General features: G+C 34.7%; 1 protein-coding gene across 1 annotated transcript in view; it reads left to right on the forward strand.

The window, feature by feature from the left end:
• LOC109055430 (ATP-binding cassette sub-family C member 4-like) overlaps positions 1-25,079 on the forward strand; it is a 38,629-nt gene that overhangs the window by 9,271 nt on the left and 4,279 nt on the right. The window contains exons 6-28 of the mRNA XM_042725434.1: positions 1,332-1,495; positions 3,039-3,164; positions 3,820-4,069; positions 6,012-6,119; positions 6,533-6,622; positions 6,733-6,924; positions 7,624-7,718; positions 9,067-9,153; positions 9,652-9,748; positions 9,833-10,036; positions 10,399-10,536; positions 10,631-10,668; positions 12,897-13,024; positions 13,129-13,275; positions 15,461-15,540; positions 20,972-21,122; positions 21,234-21,353; positions 21,443-21,553; positions 23,058-23,158; positions 23,598-23,789; positions 23,876-24,121; positions 24,508-24,680; positions 24,770-24,875. Coding sequence (XP_042581368.1) covers positions 1,332-1,495; positions 3,039-3,164; positions 3,820-4,069; positions 6,012-6,119; positions 6,533-6,622; positions 6,733-6,924; positions 7,624-7,718; positions 9,067-9,153; positions 9,652-9,748; positions 9,833-10,036; positions 10,399-10,536; positions 10,631-10,668; positions 12,897-13,024; positions 13,129-13,275; positions 15,461-15,540; positions 20,972-21,122; positions 21,234-21,353; positions 21,443-21,553; positions 23,058-23,158; positions 23,598-23,789; positions 23,876-24,121; positions 24,508-24,680; positions 24,770-24,875 — 3,144 coding nt within the window. The remainder of the gene's footprint in view (positions 1-1,331; positions 1,496-3,038; positions 3,165-3,819; positions 4,070-6,011; positions 6,120-6,532; positions 6,623-6,732; positions 6,925-7,623; positions 7,719-9,066; positions 9,154-9,651; positions 9,749-9,832; positions 10,037-10,398; positions 10,537-10,630; positions 10,669-12,896; positions 13,025-13,128; positions 13,276-15,460; positions 15,541-20,971; positions 21,123-21,233; positions 21,354-21,442; positions 21,554-23,057; positions 23,159-23,597; positions 23,790-23,875; positions 24,122-24,507; positions 24,681-24,769; positions 24,876-25,079) is intronic.

Genomic DNA, 25,079 nt, shown 5'->3' on the forward strand with positions numbered 1-25,079 from the left:
TCATCAATTTCCTGTTTTTGAAGCAGGTTTTTTAATTTTTTTTTTTTATTGGAATTAAATGTGTTACTTGTTTAGTCAGTTTCCAGTTAAAACAGCCAGAGGCAGCACGAGTGATTTACCGTAAAGGGCTTGTGTTACTGGTTAACAGATTGGCCAGCATTCAGAGTAGCTGGAGAGGTCACAAATAGGTAGTCTTAAGCTTTTGAGCATTTACAGCCTGACTTCGGGTTATTGGGAAATTAAAATGATTAGTTAAACATTTTAAACTTTTTATGTGTTGTGGTTTTTAACTCACCTATTAATCAGGCCAATGGAGTCTCCAGCAGTTGAGTTATTATCATTATGAGATAGATAGCTGTGTGTTATGTAACATTACTTTAACGCAGCTCGGTAAACACAAGACATGTTCATACTATCTGAGCAGTCATGCTGTGTATTTGTAGTAGGAAAGTCATTGTTCTACATCTGTCCTTGAAGGCGTTTCTCTTGCATTTACCAGCAGACATCAGAGGGGTTCTGTGAAGAATTACGGGAAGTTCCAAAGTTACCCGAAATTAGAACTTTGAAGTTTAAGCTCCTTTTTGAAGATTCTAAAAATAATCTATTGGGCTGTTTGTAATGTGAAATTACAAAAGCAGTACACCATGTCCCAAGTACTACACTAAATTGTCTCATGAACTATAACATGGTTTTGTACTACTATGTAAGAGCTTATTAAATGATCGCTGATGATGGAATCCAGATGTTGGTTTTATTTCAAAAATTTGCATTTTATATAATCTAAACTTCAAACCTGATATACTCTGTAAAAACTACACAATTGTTGGTGGATAATACTTTTGTACTTGTGTAGTCTACAGCATGTATGATATGTTAAATATCATCATGTTTTTTGAAAGAAATTAATACTTTTATTCAGTAAGAATGGAAAAAGTGACAGTAAATACATTTTTATTGTTACAAAAGATTTCTTTTTTGAAATGACTGCATTTCTTTTTAACTCACCTTTTCTTTATTTTTCAAAGGATCCCCTAAAAAGTATCACATTTTCCACAAATATTACTTCTAATGTAATCTAATTTTTATCAGTATATTGATAATTCAACATTGATAATAATTAGAAATGTTTCTTGAGCAGCATATCAGCATTATGAAGACACTGAAGACTGGAGTGATGATGCTGAAAATTCAGCTTTGTCATCACAAGAATAAATTGCATTTTAAAATTCAAAATTTTGCCACATCCAAACCCCATGGTAATAACCGTGGTATTTTTAGTTGGTGAAGTATGATATAATTATCTGTTGTTTTGTTCACACGTCTTTTCCCAGCTGACTATTTTTCTGCACTTCCTGTGGGTGGGGCCTCTGCAAGCCGCAGCTGTGATTGGTCTGCTATGGCAAGAGATCGGAGCATCATGTCTTGCGGGCATGGCAGTTTTAATCTTCCTTATGCCACTTCAGACCATGTTTGGGAAACTGTTTTCAAAGTACAGGTACAATCTCAGGATTACTCTGATAGGGAACTTTTCAAATTGGATCAGGGAAAAGGAATCATAAGAAGCTGAAAGTTTTAATCACAATCACAAGATGCTCTTCATGTCACGTTGAATAGTGTCAAGTAGGCTTGAGGCTTCAAGTAGGCTTTATTCTTAAATAAATTGCATGTGTGCAGATTTACGTAATCTAGAAATGATTAATAGCTCAAAAGAACCGTTCAAGAGCATGAAGAACTTTGCATGCTAAGGATGGTGTATTCTTCTGTTATAGTAGTTATACTGTATATAATGAGCTGTTAATCATCATCAAACAAGTCATTTATAACACTGTAAAAAAAAAAAAAAAAAAAAAAGGTTGACCTAACACAAAAAAAAAGTCAAGCTATCACAGTCAAAGTTAACTAGCAACCGACAACTTGAAAACTTAATTCAATCTAACTAATAGAATCGAATTAATAAAATTCAGTCTACTGAGTGTTAAAAGGTCTGTCAGAACAACCAAAGATTTTTTTAGCATTTACCAATGCTAATCTTTTTTAACATTTTTTAACAAGCTGCAATCCATGCTGGGAACTTGTGCATTATTGTTCAGTGTTAAATTGTTTGTTCAGATGACTCAATTTGAAAATTTGGGAGAACATTAGGATATGTTGTAAACAAATACTTGAGTATCCAAGTAAGCTAAACAAAACAACTTTTGCTAGCGACATGTTTAGAGTATTTTTTTTTAGGCTACTTTTTTATATTGGTTAGTTGAACTTTTCGAAAGTTGGATTTTTTTTAAAGTGAAGAAATTATTGTGGTGATCATTCTTGCAGCAGTTCTCAAACACAATAAATCATAGTCACACGTTTAACCACATGCTCTTTCCTCTTTCTGCGCAAAGTCTGAGATCAGGATTCAGCTTTTCAGAGCCAACCTGAATATGATACATCGTTTAAAAATGTATTTGTCAGATTATTAAAAAATACTTGAAAGGAAAAATAATATATAAATATATATATAAAATGATTTTAAATTCAAATACTTTAGAGATGTTAAATGTTAAAATCAGGACAATTTGTTTTGCACTTTTACCTAAGAACTTATAAATATCAATTGAATTCAGTTTTGTATACTTTGTATGTTTTACTAACAAAGAAGATACGTTTTGTAAGTTAGGTCATGATCTGATAGTTTTATTATGTGTCATCGCCTAATTATTTAATTAAGAATTTATAAGTGTAATAATAATTTGTAAGTTAAGTGTCTGCAAGATAACTTGTGTCAGCAAATCTAAAGTTTATCTGACTTGGGGTTAGGATTTATACTTCATGGTTGATCAGGGCCATGTTAAAGGGATAGTTCACCTTCTGTTGCAGGTCCCCATAGTATGGAAAAAAAGACTATGCAAGTCAGTGGGCACCAGCAACTGAAGGTGAACTATCCCTTTAAGATGTTAATTCTAGGACATGTTTAAACAATGATGTTTATTACAGGATTACTTTTATGTTTTAGAAAACACTATATATCTCAAAAATCTTCTGTCTGTGTCTCACAGGAGTAAGACGGCAGCCTTCACTGACAGCAGGATACGCACTATGAATGAGGTGGTGTCTGGTATACGTATAATTAAGATGTATGCCTGGGAAAAGCCATTCGCAGCGCTGGTTAATGATGTACGAAGGTAAATGATATATGAGTTATTTAATCTGTTTACAGTGCTGCAGCTCTGACATAGGGCAGCAGAATTATTGACTGAAGATGACAAATTGCCAAAAGTTTTTTTTTTAAGGTCTTAATAGGTTTTTTAAAGGACTTGTATTGATTTTATTATAAAGATCTGTAAAACCTTGAGTTGGTCAAATGATAGAATAATAGAAAACACCTGTGACATTAAACTATACATGCTGACTTAAAAGTAAACACTGACTGTAGAAGACGACTAAAGCATTCCTTGAGGCAATGCTGAGAATGCACTGCAAGTGCAATCCAGTGCCGTAAACTCACATGACTAGAACCAGTTGTGTTCATATTCTTCTGTACTGTTGTTCAGGACTTGGCAGAATGTCAGCATGTCAAAAAAGTAAAGTTTTAATAATGTTTATCATAGTTTGAAGCCATGAAATCTTAGTTGTATCCTTGCAATGCCACAAACAATGCTTCTTTTAATCTTATCTGTAGTTCTGTTTGTAATGTCTTTTTAAACTATGAAAAGACAATATGAACTTTCTTGTGCAAGCCAACCTTGTAAAGTACTTCTATGCATCTCTTGGATAAAATAATCTTTTTGATTCTTGGGCATTAGCAGCTAAAATCTCTTTTTTGTTTGTTTCTTGTAGAAAGGAGATCTCAAAAATCATGAGCAGCTCTTACCTCCGAGGACTGAACATGGCTTCGTTCTTTACGGCGAATAAAATCATCCTGTTTGTGACGTTCACTGTGTACGTTCTGGTGGGCAACAAAATCTCTGCCAGCCGTGTGTTTGTGACCGTGTCGCTGTACAGTGCCGTCCGCCTCACCGTTACTCTGTTCTTCCCTTCTGCTATCGAGAAAGTGTCCGAGTCTGCCATCAGCATCCGAAGGATCAAGGTACGAACGTCATCATTAGGCCGCATCTATACTATATACTGTAAAGTGTCGTAGTCTGCCATCAGCATCCGAAGGATCAAGGTACGAACGTCATCTATATATATATATACATACACATACATATATATATATATATATATAGATAGATAGATAGATAGATAGATAGATAGATATAGATATATATATATATATACATATATATATATATATATATATATATAAATATATATATATATATATATATATATATATATATATATATTTGCCATCAGCATCCGAAGGATCAAGGTACGAACGTCATCATTAGGCCGCATCTATACTATATACTGTACATGTTTGCATATATTTTGTACTGTCCTGAGTAAGATATTTTACATAAAAGATGATTACATATAGTCCACAAGACAAAAAAATAGCTGAAATTATTCAAATAACCCTCTTTAAAAGTTTAGGAACCCTTGGTTCTTAATACTGTGTGTGGTTACCAGATGATCCACGACTGTTTTTTTAATTTTTTGATGGTTGTCCATGAGTCCCTTGAACAGTTCTGAACAGTTAAACTAAACTCTGTTCTTCAGAAAAATCATCCATGTCCTGCAGATTCTTCAGTTTTCCAATATCTTTTGCATATTTTAACCCATTCCAGCTATGACTGTATGATTTTGAGATCCATCTTTTCACACTGAGGACAATTGAGGGACTCAGACACAACTATTAAAAAAGGTTCAAACATTCACTGATGCACCTGAAGAAAACACGATGCATTGAGAGCCGGGGGGGTGAAAACATATTAACATAGCAGACTGTTTTTACAGACTTTTCTTAGAGTGTAGCATACTAACCATTAATACACTGCATTTTACTTTATATCTAATTAAAAAAAAAAAAACTTAAATTGTAATTGTGAGTTTTCAATAATTAAATGTTGTATTAAAAATACAGTTGCTTGTATTTTATTATTATATTATTTTACAAACAAATCTAAAATTGACACATACATTTTTTTTGATGCAGTGACACAATTGTGCATCATAAGTGCATGTTGATGTCATTGCGCAATTACATCACAATGTCATTTAGCAACAAATCCACCTTCCTTTTGCAACTTCCCCTGAAATTTAGTTGGCATCACTGCATCCCACCCCTCCCGTGACCCATGGTTTGTCTGTATGTGTATTCAGAGCCAGTGAGCAACGGACTTTCATAATAATAAAAAAACTGCGTTAACGTACGATTAAAAAAAATTGTCGGCGTTAATCAATTAATGTGTTAACTTTGTATGTTTTTAACTTCCCCAGACATAGTGTGTTTGTGTGTTTGTTTTTGTGTTTTTTTGTTTATTTATATTTATTTATATTTATATATGTTTCAGATTTAGTATTTATTTGCTTCGGATTAAGGCAAAAGAAGATAGAAACTTACATATAAGTAATGAGCAAGTTGATGCTCACAAACTCTTATAACACATATATAGTATTGTTATACTTGTATATTTATAATTATGTCATATAACACATTTATTAAATAAGCTTTCGATACTAACAAATGAAATGAAAGATGATTTGCTAAGACTAATAACTTCTAAATCTCTGGCTCCTCTGGTTGTGCTGTAGGTGTCATTATCAGGGTTAATTTTAGATCTACTCCAAAGTTCCCACTGACACAGCTAATGTTACGCAAGTCATGAACCTGCAGATTTTGTAATCATGGAGTGTCTGCTTAGAGAAGGGAGCCTTTATATACAAAGCAGATGATTAATTTCCAATTTGACCTCACATTGAACCTGCTTCTTCTACTTGTCGGACAGTCCTAATTTGTGTTAACCAAAGAAACTCCAAAATACTGTGACTAGACTATCAGAGTGTTATTACAGCAGATTTTTGTGTGTGATGGCCTTGTGTTCATGCATCATAAGTGTCTGTGGTCATTCTCTCCCGTGCAGAAGTTCCTCTTGCTCGATGAGCTTGTGAAATCTCACGTTCCTCTTACTCAGGAGGATAGGAAAGAGGCGTCTGTGGAAATAGAGGATCTCATATGCTACTGGGACAAGGTGAGTGCAGTGTGACAAGGCCCATGAAAAGCACACAAACTTTCCTCACAGTTATAATTTTGGAAATGCAGAACTATAAGCTGCTATAGTGACCATCAAGTAGCAGAAGTTTTCTCGAAATTGTGTGGATGTCCTGTTTCCATCTCAGAAGCATGTTACCTCAGTTTTAGTGTTGTTGTTTTTTGTCCAAGATAATAGATGTATTAATTAGTGTAGCATTTATTTGAAATATAAATTTGTTGAAACCGTGTAAAAGTTAACGCTTTAAAAGTTATCAGCCTTGCTGAATGAAAGTATTCATTACTTTCTATTGTACTGATCCTAAACTTTTTTTTTTAGTAAGTTCTGTTGAAACAAATTTCCCCCTTTTTTACGTTGATGTTATTTTATATTCTCTCCTGTCTACTTCTCAGTCTCTAGATGCGCCAACATTACAAAACTTATCTTTAACTGTGAAGCCAGGTCAACTTCTAGCTGTTATTGGTCCTGTGGGGGCTGGAAAGGTGAGTCACAATAACTCAATTCTCTCATTTCACTTTTCCAGCTTTGCTATTTAAAATAGAAGTGATTATGGCAGTCATGAGTGTTATTAATCTTCACCGCTCTCCTGCAGTCTTCTCTCCTCAGCACTGTTCTGGGGGAGCTTCCAGCAGAAAAGGGTGTGGTAAAGGTCAAAGGTGAGCTGACGTACGCCTCTCAGCAGCCTTGGGTTTTTCCAGGAACTATTCGAAGCAACATACTGTTCGGAAAGGAGCTGCAGCCCCAGCGATATGAGAGTGTTCTCAGAGCCTGTGCGCTCAAAAGGGTGAGATGCGTATTAGTTCATTCATCCATTTCTAATCTTTTCCGTATGCTTGTAAATTAAACTCTCAGTAAGATTATTTATTGTTTACTTGGTGTAATTAGGGTTGTCAAATCAATTACATATGCTGATTACTTAATTTAAATAAGCATATATTAAGTGCATACCTTTGCACTACTCTTTAGGGGTCGGTAAGATTTTCCAAATGTTTTCAAAAGTCTTTTACGCTCACCAAGGCTGCATTTTATTGATCAAGCATGCCGTAAAAACAGTAGTATTGTCAAGTATTATTACAATATAAAATAATTATTTTCTATTGTAATATATTTTAAAATGTAATTTATTCCTGTGGAGTAATGATGCTGAAAATTCAACTTTGCATCAGTTTTCAGTGTCACATGATCCTTCGGAAATCATTCTAATATGCTGATTTGCTGAAACATCAAGAAAAAATTTTTGTTATTAATATTGAAAACATTTAATATTGTTCTGGAAACTAGATACAAAAAAGAAATCTTTGTAAAATTATATGTGTTTACTGTCCATTTTGGTCAATTTAATGCATCATTGCTAGTTTAAGTATTTTGTTTTGTCTCCAAAGCTAGAAAACTTTAACTAGACTTCAGTATCTTCAGTGCTGTAAAGTTCAGGTTATTCTAAGCTGTAGTGTACTAATACTGTAGTTCTTTCTGTGTTGTATAGGACATGGAGCTGCTTCCTGACCGGGATTTGACTGTGATCGGAGACAGAGGAGCAACTCTCAGTGGAGGACAGAAAGCTAGAGTCAACCTGGCCAGGTATCCCAAACTGTTAAACCTTGAAAAATCTATTTTTCCATTTTTCAGTGTTTTTATACAAATTCAGTAATACAATTAAACCTTAACGGATAAATTAATTTGAGCAAATAAATATTTTTTGGTTTTTTAAGTTTTTTTATACAAATTCAGTAATACAATTAATATATATATATATATATATATATATATATATATATATATATATATACGTGTATATGTATATGTGTGTGTATATGTATGTATATATATATATATATATATATATATATATATATATATAATATATATATATATATATATATATATATATATATATGTATATGTATATGTATATATACTACAGTTCAGAAGTTTTGGGATCAGTAAGATTTTTAATATTTTATACAGAAGTTTCTTGTGCTCATCAAGGCTGTGTTTATTTTACCAAAAATACAAAAAAAAAAAACTGTTATTTTGTGAAACATTATTGCAGTATATACCAGTATTATATTTTATACATTATTGCAGTATAAATAACAGTTTCTGTTTTAATATACTTTCAAATAAAATGTATTCCTGTGATGCAAAGCTGAATTTTCAGCATCATTACTCCAGTCTTCAGTGTCACATGATCCTTCAGAAATCATTCTAATATGCTGATTTATTATCAATGTTGGAAACAATCATGCTCCTTAATATTTTTTTGGGAGCTGTGATACTTTTTTCAGAATTCTGTAATAAATAAAGAGTCAAAAAGAACAGTGTTTATTCAAAATAGAAATTTTGTTACAGTATTTAATAGTTTTTTATTTTTTTAAGAAATTAATACTTTTATTCAGCAAGGATGTGGTAAATGGATTAAAAGTGATAGTAAAGACTTATATTGTTAGAAAAGATTTTTTTTAAATAAATGCTGTTCTTTTAAACTTTTTATTCATCAAAGAAAAAGTATCACAGGTTCCAAAAAAAATTAAGCAGCACAACAGTTTCAACACCGAGAATAAATCAGTATATTAGAATGATTTCTGAAGGATCAGGTGACACGGAAGACTGGAGTAATGGTGCTGAAAATTCAGCACTGTGTCACAGAAATAAATTATATTTTAAAGTATATTACAATAGGAAACCAATATTAGAAATTGCAATAATATTTCACAATATAATATGTGCATTCAGAGGACAGCATTATGGACATACTGATGTTATATTTCATGTAAATGATGACATTTTGTAATGTGTATAACGTATGGAATGGAAAAAAAAACATTTCTTAATATGCAAACTAGCACATACTTGCTAATAGGAAAGAATATTTAAGAGCTGTTTTATTGGATTTTGCTACACATCTGTTACTGTCTACGGGTTTTAGGGCTGTGTATCAGGATGCTGATATTTACCTGTTGGATGATCCATTGAGTGCAGTGGATGCAGAAGTGGGTAGACACCTGTTTGAACAGTAAGTCCATACTCTTCATTGATCCTGTTGTGTTTTACTGTTGCTATTCATAAGGTTCTTTTTCGGTACATTGATAGCTTTTAGTTTTCAGAGACAGTCAAGCTCCAAAACGAGCAAAGTAAACCTTGAACACAATGCATTAAATTAATCAAAAGCAACAGTAAATCGTCAAAAGAAATAAATGCACACCTGTTTTCAACAGAAATGTTTCTTGAGCATCAAATCAGCAAATTAGAAAGATTTCTGAAGGTTAATGTGACACTGAAAACTGGAGTAATGATGCTGAAAATTCAGCTTTGATCACAGGAATAAATTGCATTTCAAATATTTTAAAATAGAAAACAGTTAGTTTAAATTGTTATAATATTTCACATTATTACTGTTTTTCCTGTATTTATGACTGCATTTATAAGAGACCTCTTTCGAAAACATGAAAAAATCTTCCCAACCCCAGTGTTTATTTGCAGTTAGTGTTAAGAGCGCTGATTGTTCTTGCAGGTGTATTTGTGGTATTCTGAAGGACAAGCCCAGGATCTTGGTTACTCACCAGCTGCAGTACCTGAAGGCTGCAAATCAGATCCTGGTTTTGAAGGAGGTGAGCTATAACAGCACACACCAGTCAATCTGCATTCCACCTATGAGTAAATGAGCCTAAATTAACTCATGTTGTCTCTCTCAGGGTCACATGGTGGCACGTGGCACATACTCAGAGCTGCAGCGATCGGGAGTGGATTTCACCTCTCTGCTGAAGAAGGACGAGGAAGAAGAGTGTGAAAAGGGAGAGGCTCCTCGCTCCCCCCGCAGCCGCACACTCTCCCAGAACTCCATCCGTTCGCACTCTTCATCTGTTCTGTCTGTTAAAGATGAATCCGATCAGCTGCCGGTAGGTGTGACTTTTCAATTATTTTTGGGTGAACTTGTCCTTTAACACTTGCATTTACAGCTCAGATGGGTCAGTAGCTCCATCTAGTGGATGGGTGGGATGTTACTCACCGTCTGGTCATAAAGATTGTTTTTCGGTTGTAGCTAGAAAGGATACAGCTAAAACTGGAAGCTAAGAATAAACTAGGTTTTCTACCTAGTAGATTGTGTTTTATTAACATCTACACCTTCCCTTTACAATAATGCAAAAACAGTAATTATTGTTGTACAGTGGGACAAAAATTATGCTATATTGATGTGGGCATGTTCAGTAGACGAATCTGTATACCATCTAGCCTTAACCTTGTTTTTCCTCATGGGTAGGCGGAGCCTGTGCATACCATTGCCGAGGAAACGCGCATTGAGGGAACCATCGGCCTTCACATGTACTGGAAATATTTTCGAGCTGGAGCTAACGTCCTAATACTGATTTTGCTTGTGCTCCTCAATTTGCTGGCACAGGTATGAGAGACAGCATTGTTACTGCGGTTATACACTGAAAGACTTCTCGCTCACAGTTAAGAGTTTCATGCTAATGCCGTTTTCTGCTCTATAGACTTTTTATATTCTTCATGACTGGTGGCTTTCATACTGGTGAGTGATCTGTAATATTAATATCTGTGCAGCTAAGCTTTTATTTTTAAGTACATTGCATGGCTGTAAATGCTTTTTCCGTTTAATTTTCTCAAAATATACATAATGCAGTTCGGGTTCTGTAAGATTTTTTTTTTTAAATGAATTAATACAAGGATGCATTAAATTGATCAAAAGTGCAGACATTTATAATGTTATAAAAGTTTTTTTTTTAGACTTTCTATTCAAAAGCTCAAATAATCAAGAGAAAAGCATCACAGCTTCCACAAAAATATTCAACAGCACAGTTGTTTTCAACACTGATGATGAAAAGAAATGTTTCTTGAGCAGCATATCAGCATATTAGAATGATTTTTGAAGGATCATGTGACACTGAAGACTGGAGCAATGATGCTGAAATGTCACCTTTGATCACAGGAATAAATTACTTTTTAAAATATGTTTTAGTAGAAAATGCACTTAGTAGAAACTAGTGCACGAAGTACACTAATTGTATTTAAGCAACCTAAATAGTGCTTAAAGGGTTAGTTCACCCAAAAATAAAAATTAGCCTATGTTTTACTCACCCTCAAAGCATCCTAGGTGTATATGAATTTCTTCTTTCAGGCAAATTCAATCAGAGGTATATTAAAAATGGTCCTGGCTCTTCAAAGCATTAGAATGGTAGTAGGTGGGTGTTTTTGTTCAGCAGTCCAAAAGTAGTCAAATAAAGTGCATCCATCCATAAATAATTAATAATATTAGTGAATAAAGGCCTCCTGTAGCAAATCAATGTGTTTTTGTAAGAAAAATATCCATATTTAAAATGATATAAACACCTTTTTCTCACTTCGGCTAGCTGTCATAGGCGGAAACTAGGGTTGGGCGATTTGGCAAAAAAAATAAAACCCGATTATCGATTTTGTCTTTATTTTTTTTATATTTTTTTTACGATTTTTAACTAGTCAACTTGAAAATGTAACTACAACATGATTCAAGTAACTTTTTCTTTATTAAACCTCTATTTAATTAAATTCTATTCCAAGTGCACCACACATGAAGTTGTCAACATGATGTATAAGTTAAACAAATCGTTAAGTATCTTTGCAGTGAAGATGCTTGAAATTCAACTACATCTTATACAAACTTGTCTTATACATATTATTTGTTCAGAAATAATAAGAGGAAAATCTTCTCAAAAGTCAAGGTAATTTAAATTCAAAATGACTGAAGGTATAACACCAGTAGACTCTTATTAACTATGTTCTCTAAAAACAACAGCAGCTTTCAGCCTGATGCAAACATAAAATATCAGCCGTAGAGTAAAGTTAGTGTTTAGAGTTTTTTGTGCTTGTTTTTTTTTCTGTGTAAACATGGATGTGTTTGACTGTTGCACTCGTGTCTCTTGCAGTGTCTCCTGCATGAAACAGCATTCTAAAAACACGGCGCTCAAGTTAAAAGAAGTTTACTCCCATCTTTAAATTAAACATTAAATTCGAATTAATCTATAAAATCAGAAAAATCACCCAGCCCTAGCGGAAGTCGTTCAGTGTAAGAGCCGGTCATTAGTGACGAACACGGAAGTACGATGGAGAGAGAACAAATCACCGGTAATGAATTAGAAGCACAAAACAAGGATTTGTAAAGAAAAATGTCAGAGGATTTCGATATAAGCCAATAGGAGACTAGTTTTCCTTTGGTAAAGTAAAGAAACTTTGCTTCCTTTGCTCCTGTAAACAAATGTTGGTTTTCGCGAGACTCGCACGCTCATGCGCTACGCATACATACGGAGGTATCCACCGGAAAGGCAGTCTCTCTATGACAGTTAGTGGAAGTTACACAAAACTGTTTATATCATTTTACATATAGATATTTTATTTTACAAAACGCATCGATTTGCTACAGGAGGCCTTTATTCACCCCACCCCCCCCAAATCCCCCTTCCCGCAGCCATGTGATGCACGTTATAATATGGATGGATGCGCTTTATTTGACTACTTTTGGACTGTTGAACAAAAACACCCATCTACTCCCATTCTAATGCTTTGAAGAGCCAGGACCATTTTTAATATACCTCCGATTTGTTTATTATGTTTTAAATATAGTGATTTTTATTTAGGATGCTTTGAGGGTGAGTAAAACATGGGCTAATTTTCATTTTTGGGTTAACTTGCCCTTTAATACATTAGGTGGACATGATGTTCTGGTGTTTACTAGCTACCGTAATGTCATTATGTCATGACTGACAGGGCCACAGAGCAGGAGAAGCTGGACTTTTCTTCCTCTAACATCAGTTCCACCATTGGCAGAAATGGCACTTTCGGCACTAACACGACTCAAGAGCTCAACCTGGATTTCTATCTTGGCATCTATGCAGGTATGCTCATGATCAAAGTCAGCAGATGTAGTAAAGTACAAATGTAGACATGTTGCATGTGTCTACCATTGGTAATGGAGATTTGTGTATCTTGTGTTCATCAGGTTTAACAGGAGCCACCATCATCTTTGGCTTCATGCGTGGTCTGATTATGTTTAACGTTCTGGTGAACTCAACGGAGACGTTACACAACCGCATGTTCAACAGCATCCTGAGAACCCCAGTCCACTTCTTTGACGTCAACCCCATTGGTGAGTACAAAAACACCAAGGACTACTTATAATCCTGTGTCTATTCATCAAGCTACTTTTGAAGGCAGTGTTGGAATTGACCAACAGAGGGCAGCACATCCTGTGAAACGTGGTGTGGGTAATTTATCTGTCCTGTGCTGTTCTTGGAAAACCTCTGCTGATGTTCAGTAACTGCCAGAGGAGAGGAAAGTTCTTGCTGTACTTGTCAACAAACAAAAACCCTCATACATGAACTCTTTAAAGTATGTCTGTCAATACAGGGCTTTTGCAAGAAGTACTGTGGCAGAGTGATGGTAGGGCCATGTTACTTTGATAGAATAGGTAGTGATTCAATATTAATGTATGATTGATTCATTGATATTAAGTAATCTGATCAAGCATACCGATTGCAGGGCTGCACGAAAACTCGCATGCGATTATTTAATGTGCATCTTGTCCGTATGCTTTCATTCAGTATGCTTTGAATGTGGTTTTGCGCAGCTTGTCAGTGAACAGCGGCTCTGTGTAGTAAATGCTGCTCCATGTGAGATTTACCACTGATTACAGAACCGGCTTTACTGACAAGGTGGCATTAAATATCACATGCGATTTTTATCGTGCAGCCCAACTCCTAATAATAATAATAATAATATATTAATTATCCAGAGTTTTATTATATATAATTAATGAAAACTTAATTTTTTTTGGAGATACCATCAAACCGTCTAGGTGTTTTTTTTTTTTTTTTTTGGGGGGGGGGGGGGGGGAAACCGTCGGGGTTATATATTATTTTATTCCTAATAATGGGTGGTCATTATTTGAATGTGCAGGACAAAGTCGGCTGATATGGCCAGTATAATGCAGTTCTTTCTCACCTTCTAAAGAGCAAAAAACAGATATAGGTTCTGTGTCACTGAGGGCTGCTTATCGGGGTGTTACTATTGATAACATGAGCAAAAGAGCATTTACAAGTCTCAAAAGTCTAATAGATAGTTTTATGGCAGCTGAAGAGTCATTTGGAGCCCTTTTTCACGATACTGTTATCAGCAGCGCACACACGAGGCACAATTACAGTGGGAGGCACTCACAGAAATCACATACTTTGGGGAAACTTTTATGGCTGGAATAAGCTTGTGATGTGGATTAGTTGACACAACTACCGTATCCTGTGTCTCGGCGCTCTGGCCTGTTTCATTGGTAATCTATGCTCTCTGGTGATAAAGAATGGTTAACACTTGTGGGTGTTTATAATGTCTGCCAGTTTTTGAGACTTGTATTCTAAACATCATTAGCCGTAAACATTGCTGACAAATGACAAGCAGATATCCGTCATGGTGCCGATTTTGACTGAGCTCTCCTTTGTTTGCATTATTTGTGTTTAATCTGCCATTTATTATCCTCCCAGTTAGGTTAAAGGCCTTTATAGCCAGAGTTATCATAACCAGTTAGATAAGAAGTAAATGGCAATATGGGATTGTTATTGATAAAATAATGCAACAGAAAAGTTTGCACAGCAAGTCACTGTCAGCATTTCAGCTTTTTTTTAATAAGTGATGATTTCGTCACTATTCCTGAATAAGATTGTCCAAGATCAAGAAAAGGAGAGATATTACAACTAATTTGGTATCTTGTTAAAATGTACTCTTTCTATTCGTTTTTTTTTTTTTTTTTTTTTTTTTTTTTTTTTTTTTTAGATATTTAGATATTAAATATTTTAGATATTTTTTTATGCTATACTTGATGTTTATACCACATTTTTAAAATAATAACACATTTTTCTGAAAAAAGTTAGTGAAGTCATTATTTTTAATATATTTTATTAATTATTTGTCAAGGTTATTTTTTACATATATCTTGAAATATTAGTTCATTAAATATCATACATTTTTATTATTTTTATTAAATTGTATTATTAATTTTAAATATCATAATTAAAAAGTTCAGTTTATTTTTCAGACTTGTTGACTTTATATTTAAATATTTAATAATTATTTTTATTTATTTATTAATTTATTGCATGTTGGTCGCACCACATGACTTTTTTTTTACAAAGGCTTTTTAAATATATATTGTCAGTGAATCAATCGTTTTCATCATTTTCTTCACACTGTCCTGTCAAGTTAAATCTAGTTCAAATGGTTGGTATTTTTGGCAGTGTTCTGGAAGCAGTTTTGTTCTCTGAATGGCTTTTCCCTTGTCATTTCAGGAAGAATCCTTAACCGGTTCTCCAAAGACATCGGCCAACTTGATTCCTTACTTCCATGGACATTTGTGGATTTTATCCAGGTACGTTTTGCAGTGCAGTGTCTGTTAAACACCACATAATATGCACATGCTGACGTGGCTGTATTAGAACACCCATCACTTGTGGCCATATGCATAATTCGCTCTGGTAAACCAAGTGTTGTAGACCAACAGCATATTGTGGCTTTTTCCCTGACAAATGACATTGTGGTCAGTACGTGGGTGACAGGCGTCACTTTATATGCTCAGATCGCTATTGTCTGAAACTTGACAGACTGAGTTGGAAGTACAATAGTCTTTCATTTAAGGAGCTTTTCATTGTGCGGGGCAGCAGAATCCTCCTTGTTCTCTCTTAGGATGAGAAAACACTGCAGTCACTTAGTCTTTCCCACAGTCCTCTCTCACTATTGGTTCCCTTTAGTGTGACAGCAAAGTCAGCATGCATTGATGAATGCTTACTACTATTCATTCTTGTACTATTTATACAGTTTTGGTGCCTTGAAGATGGAATGAGTGCACTTATATATTGTTTAAGAATTCTATTTATACAGTATTGGTGCGTGTGGTTATATATCGTTTAAAGAATCATGGAGGAAGTTAATATCATGGTTTAGTGAAAGTTGAGATGTAGGAAACTCTGCCCAACTCATTATTATTTTTTTATTTTTATTTTTTTTGAGTAAAATCACTTAAACCCAAATCACGTCACATTGTGATTATAGCTTCCGAACCTGTAAATGGGTGATTCCCAGAAGGATTGAAGAAAATATATAAATTGTAGGATTATGACTCACTACTTTTTCAGATCTCAGAAAGTGTCAAATCATGCTGTCATGGCAACCTGGCTGTTTTTCTTAGGTGTTCTTTGATTAGTGTTTGTGGTTAAATGTGGTGCATCCAAAACCACAAAGTGCTTTAATGACCCAGCAGTGAACCATTGTGACGCAGTGTTTTTACAGCTCTCACTTCTCATCTAAAACACAATTTATTTTACTGTTTAATGTATATATTAATAAATGTATATATAGTAGGTGGCCAACCAGAGTGTGCTTTCTACTGCCGCCACGTCTGCAGAGTGCATTTGCAGCTTTTGACCGCTGAGTGGCGCTTTAACCACAAGTTATCAAACAAACGCATCAAAGCACGTTTTCGCAAATAGTCGTCAGCTTTGCCTCGCTGGTGTGTTACATTTGACGGCTGCAGTCAGAGGAAAATGAAAGAAAAACACTGTAGTTAAAATATTTAATATTCACAGATGTAGTAGCCTACCTAATAAGTTATGTTCCTTTCTTAGAACGAATAAAACAGAATAAAACATGCACGTACTTTGTGATTCGTTACCTGTCTTTTATTTTGACAGATAACTACTTGGGGAAAAGATATCTGTCAGTACACTGATTAAAAAATTGTTTCCTGTTTTAAAAATTATTTCCATTATTTTAGTAAAACGTGAGGCACTGAATAATTTAGTTTCCATTATTTAGGCCAAACTAAAACAAGAAACGAATAAATTAAACCTGGCCACAATTTAGCTAAATCATTGAAACTGAAAAGAATGGACGGATTAATAAAATGTCCTCACTTTTAAACTCAAGTTCTCTCATTGTAATCAACAAAGTGCACACAATGTAAAAAAAGTGCTTCATTAATTGATAACTTCAGTGATTTTAAAGGGAGCCTTCTTTAATTGCTTTCATACAATTTAATTAAAACTCAAAAAAAAAAAAAATTGTGGCCGCATTTAAATGCAGGAGTGTATTCTGTTCCTTAAAGGGTTAGTTCAGCCAAATATTAAAATTATGTCATTAATGACTCACCCTCATGTCGTTCCAAACCCGTAAGACCTCCGTTCATCTTCGGAACACAGTTTAAGATATTTTAGATTTAGTCCGAGAGCTTTCTGTCCCTCCATTGAGAATGTATGTACGGTATACTGTCCACGTCCAGAAAGGTAATAAAAGCATCATCAAAGTAGTCCATGTGACATCAGAGGGTCCGTTGGAATTTATTGAAGCATCGAAAATACATTTTGTTCCAAAAATAACAAAAATTACGAGTTTATTCCGCTTTGTCTTCTCTTCTGGGTCTGTTGTGAGCGCGACTGCTGTGACAGTTGACGTACGACGCTGCTGACGTGTTTTCTTTGTTATTGGGCACACCAGAAAACACGTCCGCAGCGTCGTTCGTGTGACTTCAAAATTGTAGTTTTTCACTAAGCACGCATAAATGTTGTTTTCTCAAAAACACAATCATGTAAATACTGAATATAAGTTTGTACTGAATATAGTGTTTTCAGACTTTAGCCATGTATATGTTTATAAGCATCTGAAAAAATCACAAAAGTCAGGGGATTTCAAAACTTCTCCAGGCCCCAAAAACCCCTTAGACCCCAGAGGGTTAATTTACAGAAAATTTAAATAAAATTGATATTTTATGTTTTGAGAATGGTCAACCCTTCTCCATTCTGCAGATATTGTTGCTTCTGGTTTGTGCATTGTAAATCACAGAAAGTCTACAAAATGTTGTCTCAATATATTTTTAATGCCGCAATATATTTTTAATATAAAACTGAAAATACTACAAAGCAGCATAGGCTATAGGCCTACATTAAAAACAAAAGTTTTTTTGTCTCTTTGGCAGATGTGTGTCTCTTTCGCCAGTTTCTTTGTCTCTCTCTCAGATGCGCCTCAACTCTCCTGAGATAAAACAAAAACATATTATATTGTATGTAATACTCTTTAGGCCTATGCAGTTGCAAAAATTGCAAAAGCCTAACCCAGCGAGGCATGAAAACACTTTGCCTAAACCTGCTTTGCAAGTTTGAAACCCTAATAAGAAACTGTTCATATGAAAGAGCAAGAGATTTACACCTTCATTTTTCAACCCCCACAAGCTATACAGAACTACCCCAAACCCCAACCCCCTCCAGCTGGACTGAATTCAGTCGCTACTGGTTGCTTAGTGTAAAATGGACATGCTCTATCTAAAATGATTAATAATGAAAAAAATGGTGTAACATAAACCAGCGAACTACAGAACACATTTGTATTAATCATTTTATATATTATTTTATTATATATAAATAAATTAAAAAAACACCACACCCCGGGATTTGAACCTGTGTTGCTAAAGTTACTAACTTGATAAACAAAACTTCCCTTCTCCAGACATGCTCTTCATTCATTTCTCTTCGCAATAATAAAAATAACCGTGATCTCAGGCAGATAATTCTTGTGTGTTTATAATAGTGTTTGTGTGCTGAATTTATATATATATATATATATATATATATATATATATATATATATATATATATATATATATATATATATATATATATATATATATATATATTTATTTATTTTAATAAATAAATAAATTAAATAATAAATAAATTAATTAAATAATAAATAAATTAATTAAATAATATAAGCGTGATTCGCGTAACTGCACCCAGGTTCACTGTCCCCAAGTTTTGATTTTACAAAATCAGTTTAAGGCGGATGCAACTTATTTATCGTGAGCCCAACATTTAGCAAGGCAGGAAAACATTCAGTCTGCCTGAAGGAAGATGTATTTCATTGTAAGTTAATGTTGTTAAATAGAGAGAGAAAAAAATACATTGAAAAAAACAAACAAACAAAAAAAACCTAGTGCTGGCTATTCTTAAACTTGGACCTCATTATACTGAAGTATCAATCCTAACACCAGAAGCAACCTACAATCTCTTTAAGTGTTCTTTCATTTCATTATTCATTCACAGGCTATATGGTTGAAATAATGTTTTAGTTCAAAACTTTAAGTGCCATTGTTTAAAAAAATGCTTTACTGATTGACGTTTCATAGACCTTCAGGTTTTTTTTATACTAGATTTAACTTGAATCTCAATACTATTAAACTGGCTTTAAAATCTCAAGGAGTTTATAAGTTGAAACGGGTGAAAATGTCACAGTGCATGTTAAATAGCCTAAATGTACTTGTATCTTGTAACCGAAGACCTTGATTGCATGTTACCATGAAACTAACAATATAATTTGATTGTTTTTAAAATGAACAATTCCAGTATAAAATGGGACAGCAACCTTTATATCAAACATATAAACAAGATGAGCAACTGGGGAGGCAGGTTCTACGCCAGAGCGCACAAAGTGAATGTGCATGCACAATTTTTAGGGGGGAGGAGGCTTTTTTGTTTCTTAAAGTAACTTTCAGATGCAATGGAAATAAACGGGATAAACACAAAACTTGTAAATAGTTAAAAACATAGCCTAGATTGAATTTAACACACAGTAACAAATTTTAACCGATCAATGGCCTATTTTCGTTTGCTGCATGTTTTTTTAAAAACACGCTAAAAATAAATTAAGTTTTTGAGAGGAAAAAAAATTTGTCATGTATAAGTCGCATTTTATTATATTCAGAAATAATAACGGCAAGCCTAATAATGTTATGATGTACCAACAGGATATTTTTTAGTTCCCCTCACTTTACAACAAATCCTTTAAATTTAACTGTCAGAACAGAACAAGAATTAAAAATATATAATTCTAATGGATAAATATAATTGCAGTATATAATAATATAGGCTTAGTTATAAACAAACAAACACAAAATACTACTACTAATAATAATAATTTAAAGCGAAACATAAGGTAAGGTTGGGCTTACCTCTTTCATTTGGGACAAATCCAAATGTTTACATATTCGTGATGTTGCCCATTTTGAAGCTAAACTATTATTCATTAGGTAAAATAGGCTTTGTACTTCACAAGTGTTTCAGTATCGACGGAAAAAAAATCATAATGAGAAAAAAATATGCCAAAGTGGACAGCTACTCATGCCTTATGGCACGGTGAACGGCTGCGCTGTTTCCTCCTATATATGTGCGTCTGAGGCACCAGCGCGATCAAACAGCTGAAACAGAAAATACTCAATTTTTGGTCACACAGTAAAGGCATAATTCGATTCAAAGGATTTTTTTTTTTTTTTTTTTTTTTTGCCAAGAGCGAACTGAAATGAAAACATTTACCTTTTAATCTGTGTTTTTTTTATTATATATATATATATATATATATATATATATATATATATATATATATATATATATATATATATATATATATATATATATATATATATATATGTATGTGTGTATGTGTATATATGTGTGTGTATATATATATATATATATATATATATATATATATATATATATATATATATATATATATATATATATACATACATATATATACACACACACACACAATTACAGTCGGTTTGCAACCCGTGCCTTTGCGCCACCTGGCGGTAGTTTCGCGAATAACTTTAACACGCGACTGACATGCAGTTAACGCCGCGGCCCTGTGGCAGCGGTATTACCCATTTTGGTTGTTCACCTACTGTATTTTTACTTTAAATTAACTAGTTGGTTAATTGTATATTTAACTTTCGTGCTTTCATCCACTAACAGGTGTTTCTGCAAATCATTGGAGTCATTGCTGTGGCATCTTCTGTTATCCCGTGGATTCTGATTCCTGTGATTCCTCTGTTGATCGCCTTCCTGTTTCTACGTCGCTACTTCCTGCAGACATCACGAGACGTCAAGCGCATTGAATCCACTAGTAAGTGTCTCCTGTCAAATTTGAGAATAATATTGTCTTCAGTAATGTTTCTTCAGAGCAGTCCTGTAAGTTTAGTCTGGTGTTGTTGACTCTGTATTTATGTGTCTACAGCTCGAAGTCCTGTATTCTCTCATCTGTCTTCCTCACTGCAAGGCCTCTGCACCATCCGTGCCTTTAAAGCTGAGGAAAGGTTTCAGCAAGCATTTGATGCCCATCAGGATCTGCACTCTGGTCCGTGAAGGAATAGGCTACTTGCAGGACTCAGATTAGCTGTTGACTTTATTAATGTGTTGTTTCAAATGTTTGGTGTGCTCCTGCAGAGGCCTGGTTCCTGTTCTTGACCACTTCACGCTGGTTTGCGGTGCGCTTGGATGGAATGTGTTCGGTGTTTGTGACCATCACAGCCTTTGGATGCCTTCTTCTTAAAGACAGTGAGATATCCGAAGCATGCACACTACTAACCAAAACACAGTTTTGAAGGGGTTTTTACAGAGATAGTGCACTGAATCCTGCACTTGGAGGAGAAATGTTACACATTTTATAAATATCTGACAAAAAAGCTGTGAAAACTATAATTCAAAAATACATATTTATATGTTATGAATACATAACATATACACCATTCAAAAGATTAAGGTATGTAATTTAAAAAATTTTTATTCAGCAAAGATGTATTAGGCCTAAATCAAAATCATGATCAAAAGTGACAGTACAGACATTTGAAATGTTTAAATAAATGCTGTTTTTGAACTTCCTATTCATCAGAGAATCCTGAATAAAGTCGCAGTTTCTACAAAACTATTAAACAGCAGAACTATTTTCAGCATTGATAATAAGAAATGTTTCTGAAAATTGAGCTTTGCCATCACAGGAATAAATGACATTTTTTAAATATATCAAAATAGAAAAACATTATTGTAAATTGTAATAATATTTCACACTTCTGCTGTTTTTACTGTATTTTTTATTAAATAAATGCAGCCATAAGATATTTTAGACCCAAACTTTTGAATGGTAGTATTAAAGGGATACTCCACCCCAAAATGAAAATTTTGTCATTAATCACTTACCCCCATGTCGTTCCAAACCCGTAAAAGCTCTGTTCGTCTTTGAGATACAATTTGAGATATTTTGGATAAAGACCGGGAGGCCTGTGACAGTCCCATAGACTGCCAAGTAAGGTACACTGTCAGCCTTGTGGCGCGGATGATACAGAAGAGCATACACAGCATGGGTGATATGGCTTTGTTCCGTGGAGTGTATTGTAAGGTGAATTGTTGGATTTGTTCATTATTTTTGTTTTCTTCACTTACAAAAAGTATTCTTGTTGCTTCATAACATTACGGTTGAATCACTGATGGCAGATGGACTATTCTGATGATGTCTTTCATACTTTTATTGGCCTTGACAGTGTAATTTACTTGGCAGTCTATGGGACAGTCACAGGCCTCCCGGTTTTCATCCAAAATATCTTAAATTGTGTTCCGAAGACGAACAAATCTTTTACGGGTTTGGAACGACATGGGGGTAAGTGATTAAGGACAACATTTTCATTTTGGGGTAGAGTATCCTTTAAAACGTTACTTTGTTTTTCTTAAGTGTGTTACAGTATAATGTATTCTACATTAAGGGAGGAAGTGACAATGCCATAATTTTGATCAAATTTAGAAAAAGAGAAAATGAAATGACATGATATATTTTGGTTAAGGATGGTCTGGTAAACATCTGTTTCCTTTGAAATTGAAAATGTTTTAGGTCTCAGGAATGAATGGTCTTTAATTGTCAGTTTGCCACATTTGATTTGAAACAGTGATTTATTCATTTAGATTTTTTAATTTTAGTTGGGAAATTCTTTTATTTGTTTAGATTTTTTTTTCTTTTCAGCATATTTGAGACTAGTACTGTATGTGAATGGATTGTGTCTGGTTCTCACAGGTATGAAGGCAGGAGATGTGGGACTGGCTTTGTCTTATTCAGTCACCCTAATGGGAATGTTCCAGTGGGGCGTTAGACAGAGTGCAGAGGTGGAGAACATGGTAAGAACCTAATATTTGAATTTACTGAAATTTCCACCGCATTTCCACTGCTCTGGGGTTTTTTAAATATATTTATGTTTTTGACAGAAGTCTCTTTGGCTCATCAAGGCTGCATTTATTTCATAAAAACATACAGTAATACTGTAAAATTGTGAAATATTATTGCAATTTAAAAAAACTGTTTTCTGTTTTGAATATATTTTAAATTGAAATATATTCCTGTGACGCAAAGCTGAATTTCCAGCGAGACTTTAGTTTTCAGAATCACATGATCCTTCATAAATCATTCTAATATGCTTATTTGAGTCTCAAGAAACATTTCTATTTATTATCAGTGTTGAAAACAGCTGCCTATGTAGGAACAGAGCTAAATTGATTCATATTTTAAAGGTAAACCTCTCACAAACTGATTTGCTTTCTTTATAATGTGTCCGTCTAGATGACGTCAGTGGAGAGAGTTGTCGAATACACCAAGCTAGAAAGCGAAGCACCTTGGGAAACCCAGAAACGCCCCCCTCCCGACTGGCCCAGTCGGGGCCTGGTAACCTTCGACAAGGTCAACTTCTCCTACAGCTCTGATGGACCCGTCGTCCTCAAGAACATCTCGGCTATGTTCAGACCAAGAGAGAAGGTGAGTCCAGCGCCGCCGCTCCTGAGCCTCATGTTCAGAGTCTGTCAGGATGTGTGCACTGATGTTTTCTGCTCTGCATTGATCAGGTTGGGATCGTTGGACGCACCGGTGCAGGGAAAAGCTCCCTGATTTCAGCGCTGTTTCGTCTGGCGGAGCCAGAGGGTAAAATCTTAGTGGATGGAGTGTTGACCTCAGAGATCGGCCTGCACGACCTCCGCCAGAAGATGTCAATAATCCCGCAGGATCCCATGCTGTTCACAGGAACCATGAGGAAGAACCTGGACCCCTTCAGCCAGCACTCAGACCATGACTTATGGAACGCTCTGAAAGAGGTGAACACACACACTCAGTGTAATAGAGGCCTGCAGGGATGGTGTATTTTTGTAGGCCAAAACCCCAAAATGCGCATTTTCCTATTTTTACTTCCATCGTCCACTACGTCAGTGTCTTTCTACATGTTTTAAAGCACAAAAAATATGTGCACTGTGTTGCTCATGTAATTTGCTTCTCCACATTTCAGTCTCATCACACATGTTAGATTTGTGTAATCTGATCAATAATAATTATTTAACATTCTCCGCATTTGATGAACCATATAGATCTTGGTAAAACATTTTATGATGTGAACTTTTCCCCAGTAGATTTACATGATGATTATAGATACTATAATACATTATTAAGCGATCTTGGAGTGAATCGGAGCTTTGTTTGCTCAAAGGTCCAGCTGAAGGCTGCTGTGGAGGATTTGCCTGCTAAACTGGAGACCGAACTGGCTGAGTCTGGCTCAAACTTCAGTGTGGGTCAGCGGCAGCTCGTCTGTCTAGCTCGGGCCATTTTGAGGAAGAACCGGATTCTCATCATTGATGAGGCCACCGCAAACGTGGACCCTCGGTGAGTCTTTGACCTGGCTCTGAGATTGTTTATACAAATGAATGTAGCCACTCTTGAGAGCTATGACAGAACTGTTTTGCGTTGTACAGGACAGACGAGCTGATCCAGAAAACCATCCGTGACAAGTTCAAGGAGTGCACCGTCCTCACCATCGCACACAGAATCAACACCATCATAGACAGCGACCGCATCCTGGTGAGTGCAGAGATGGAGCACTCTTTATCATAATACATTCATTTTGACCTGAAAGAGATGTGTAAAAGTTTTAGTACAGCCACCAATCTTCAAAATGAGCCAACACGCATCATAACCATTTTCATAACCATAAAAAAAAAAAAAGTTACATCTTTCAAGTACATTTTAACACAAGCATCAAAACAGGCTTTCAGGCTTAAAATA

Source organism: Cyprinus carpio, chromosome B6, assembly GCF_018340385.1.
Source record: "Cyprinus carpio isolate SPL01 chromosome B6, ASM1834038v1, whole genome shotgun sequence".
Taxonomy (NCBI): domain Eukaryota; kingdom Metazoa; phylum Chordata; class Actinopteri; order Cypriniformes; family Cyprinidae; genus Cyprinus; species Cyprinus carpio.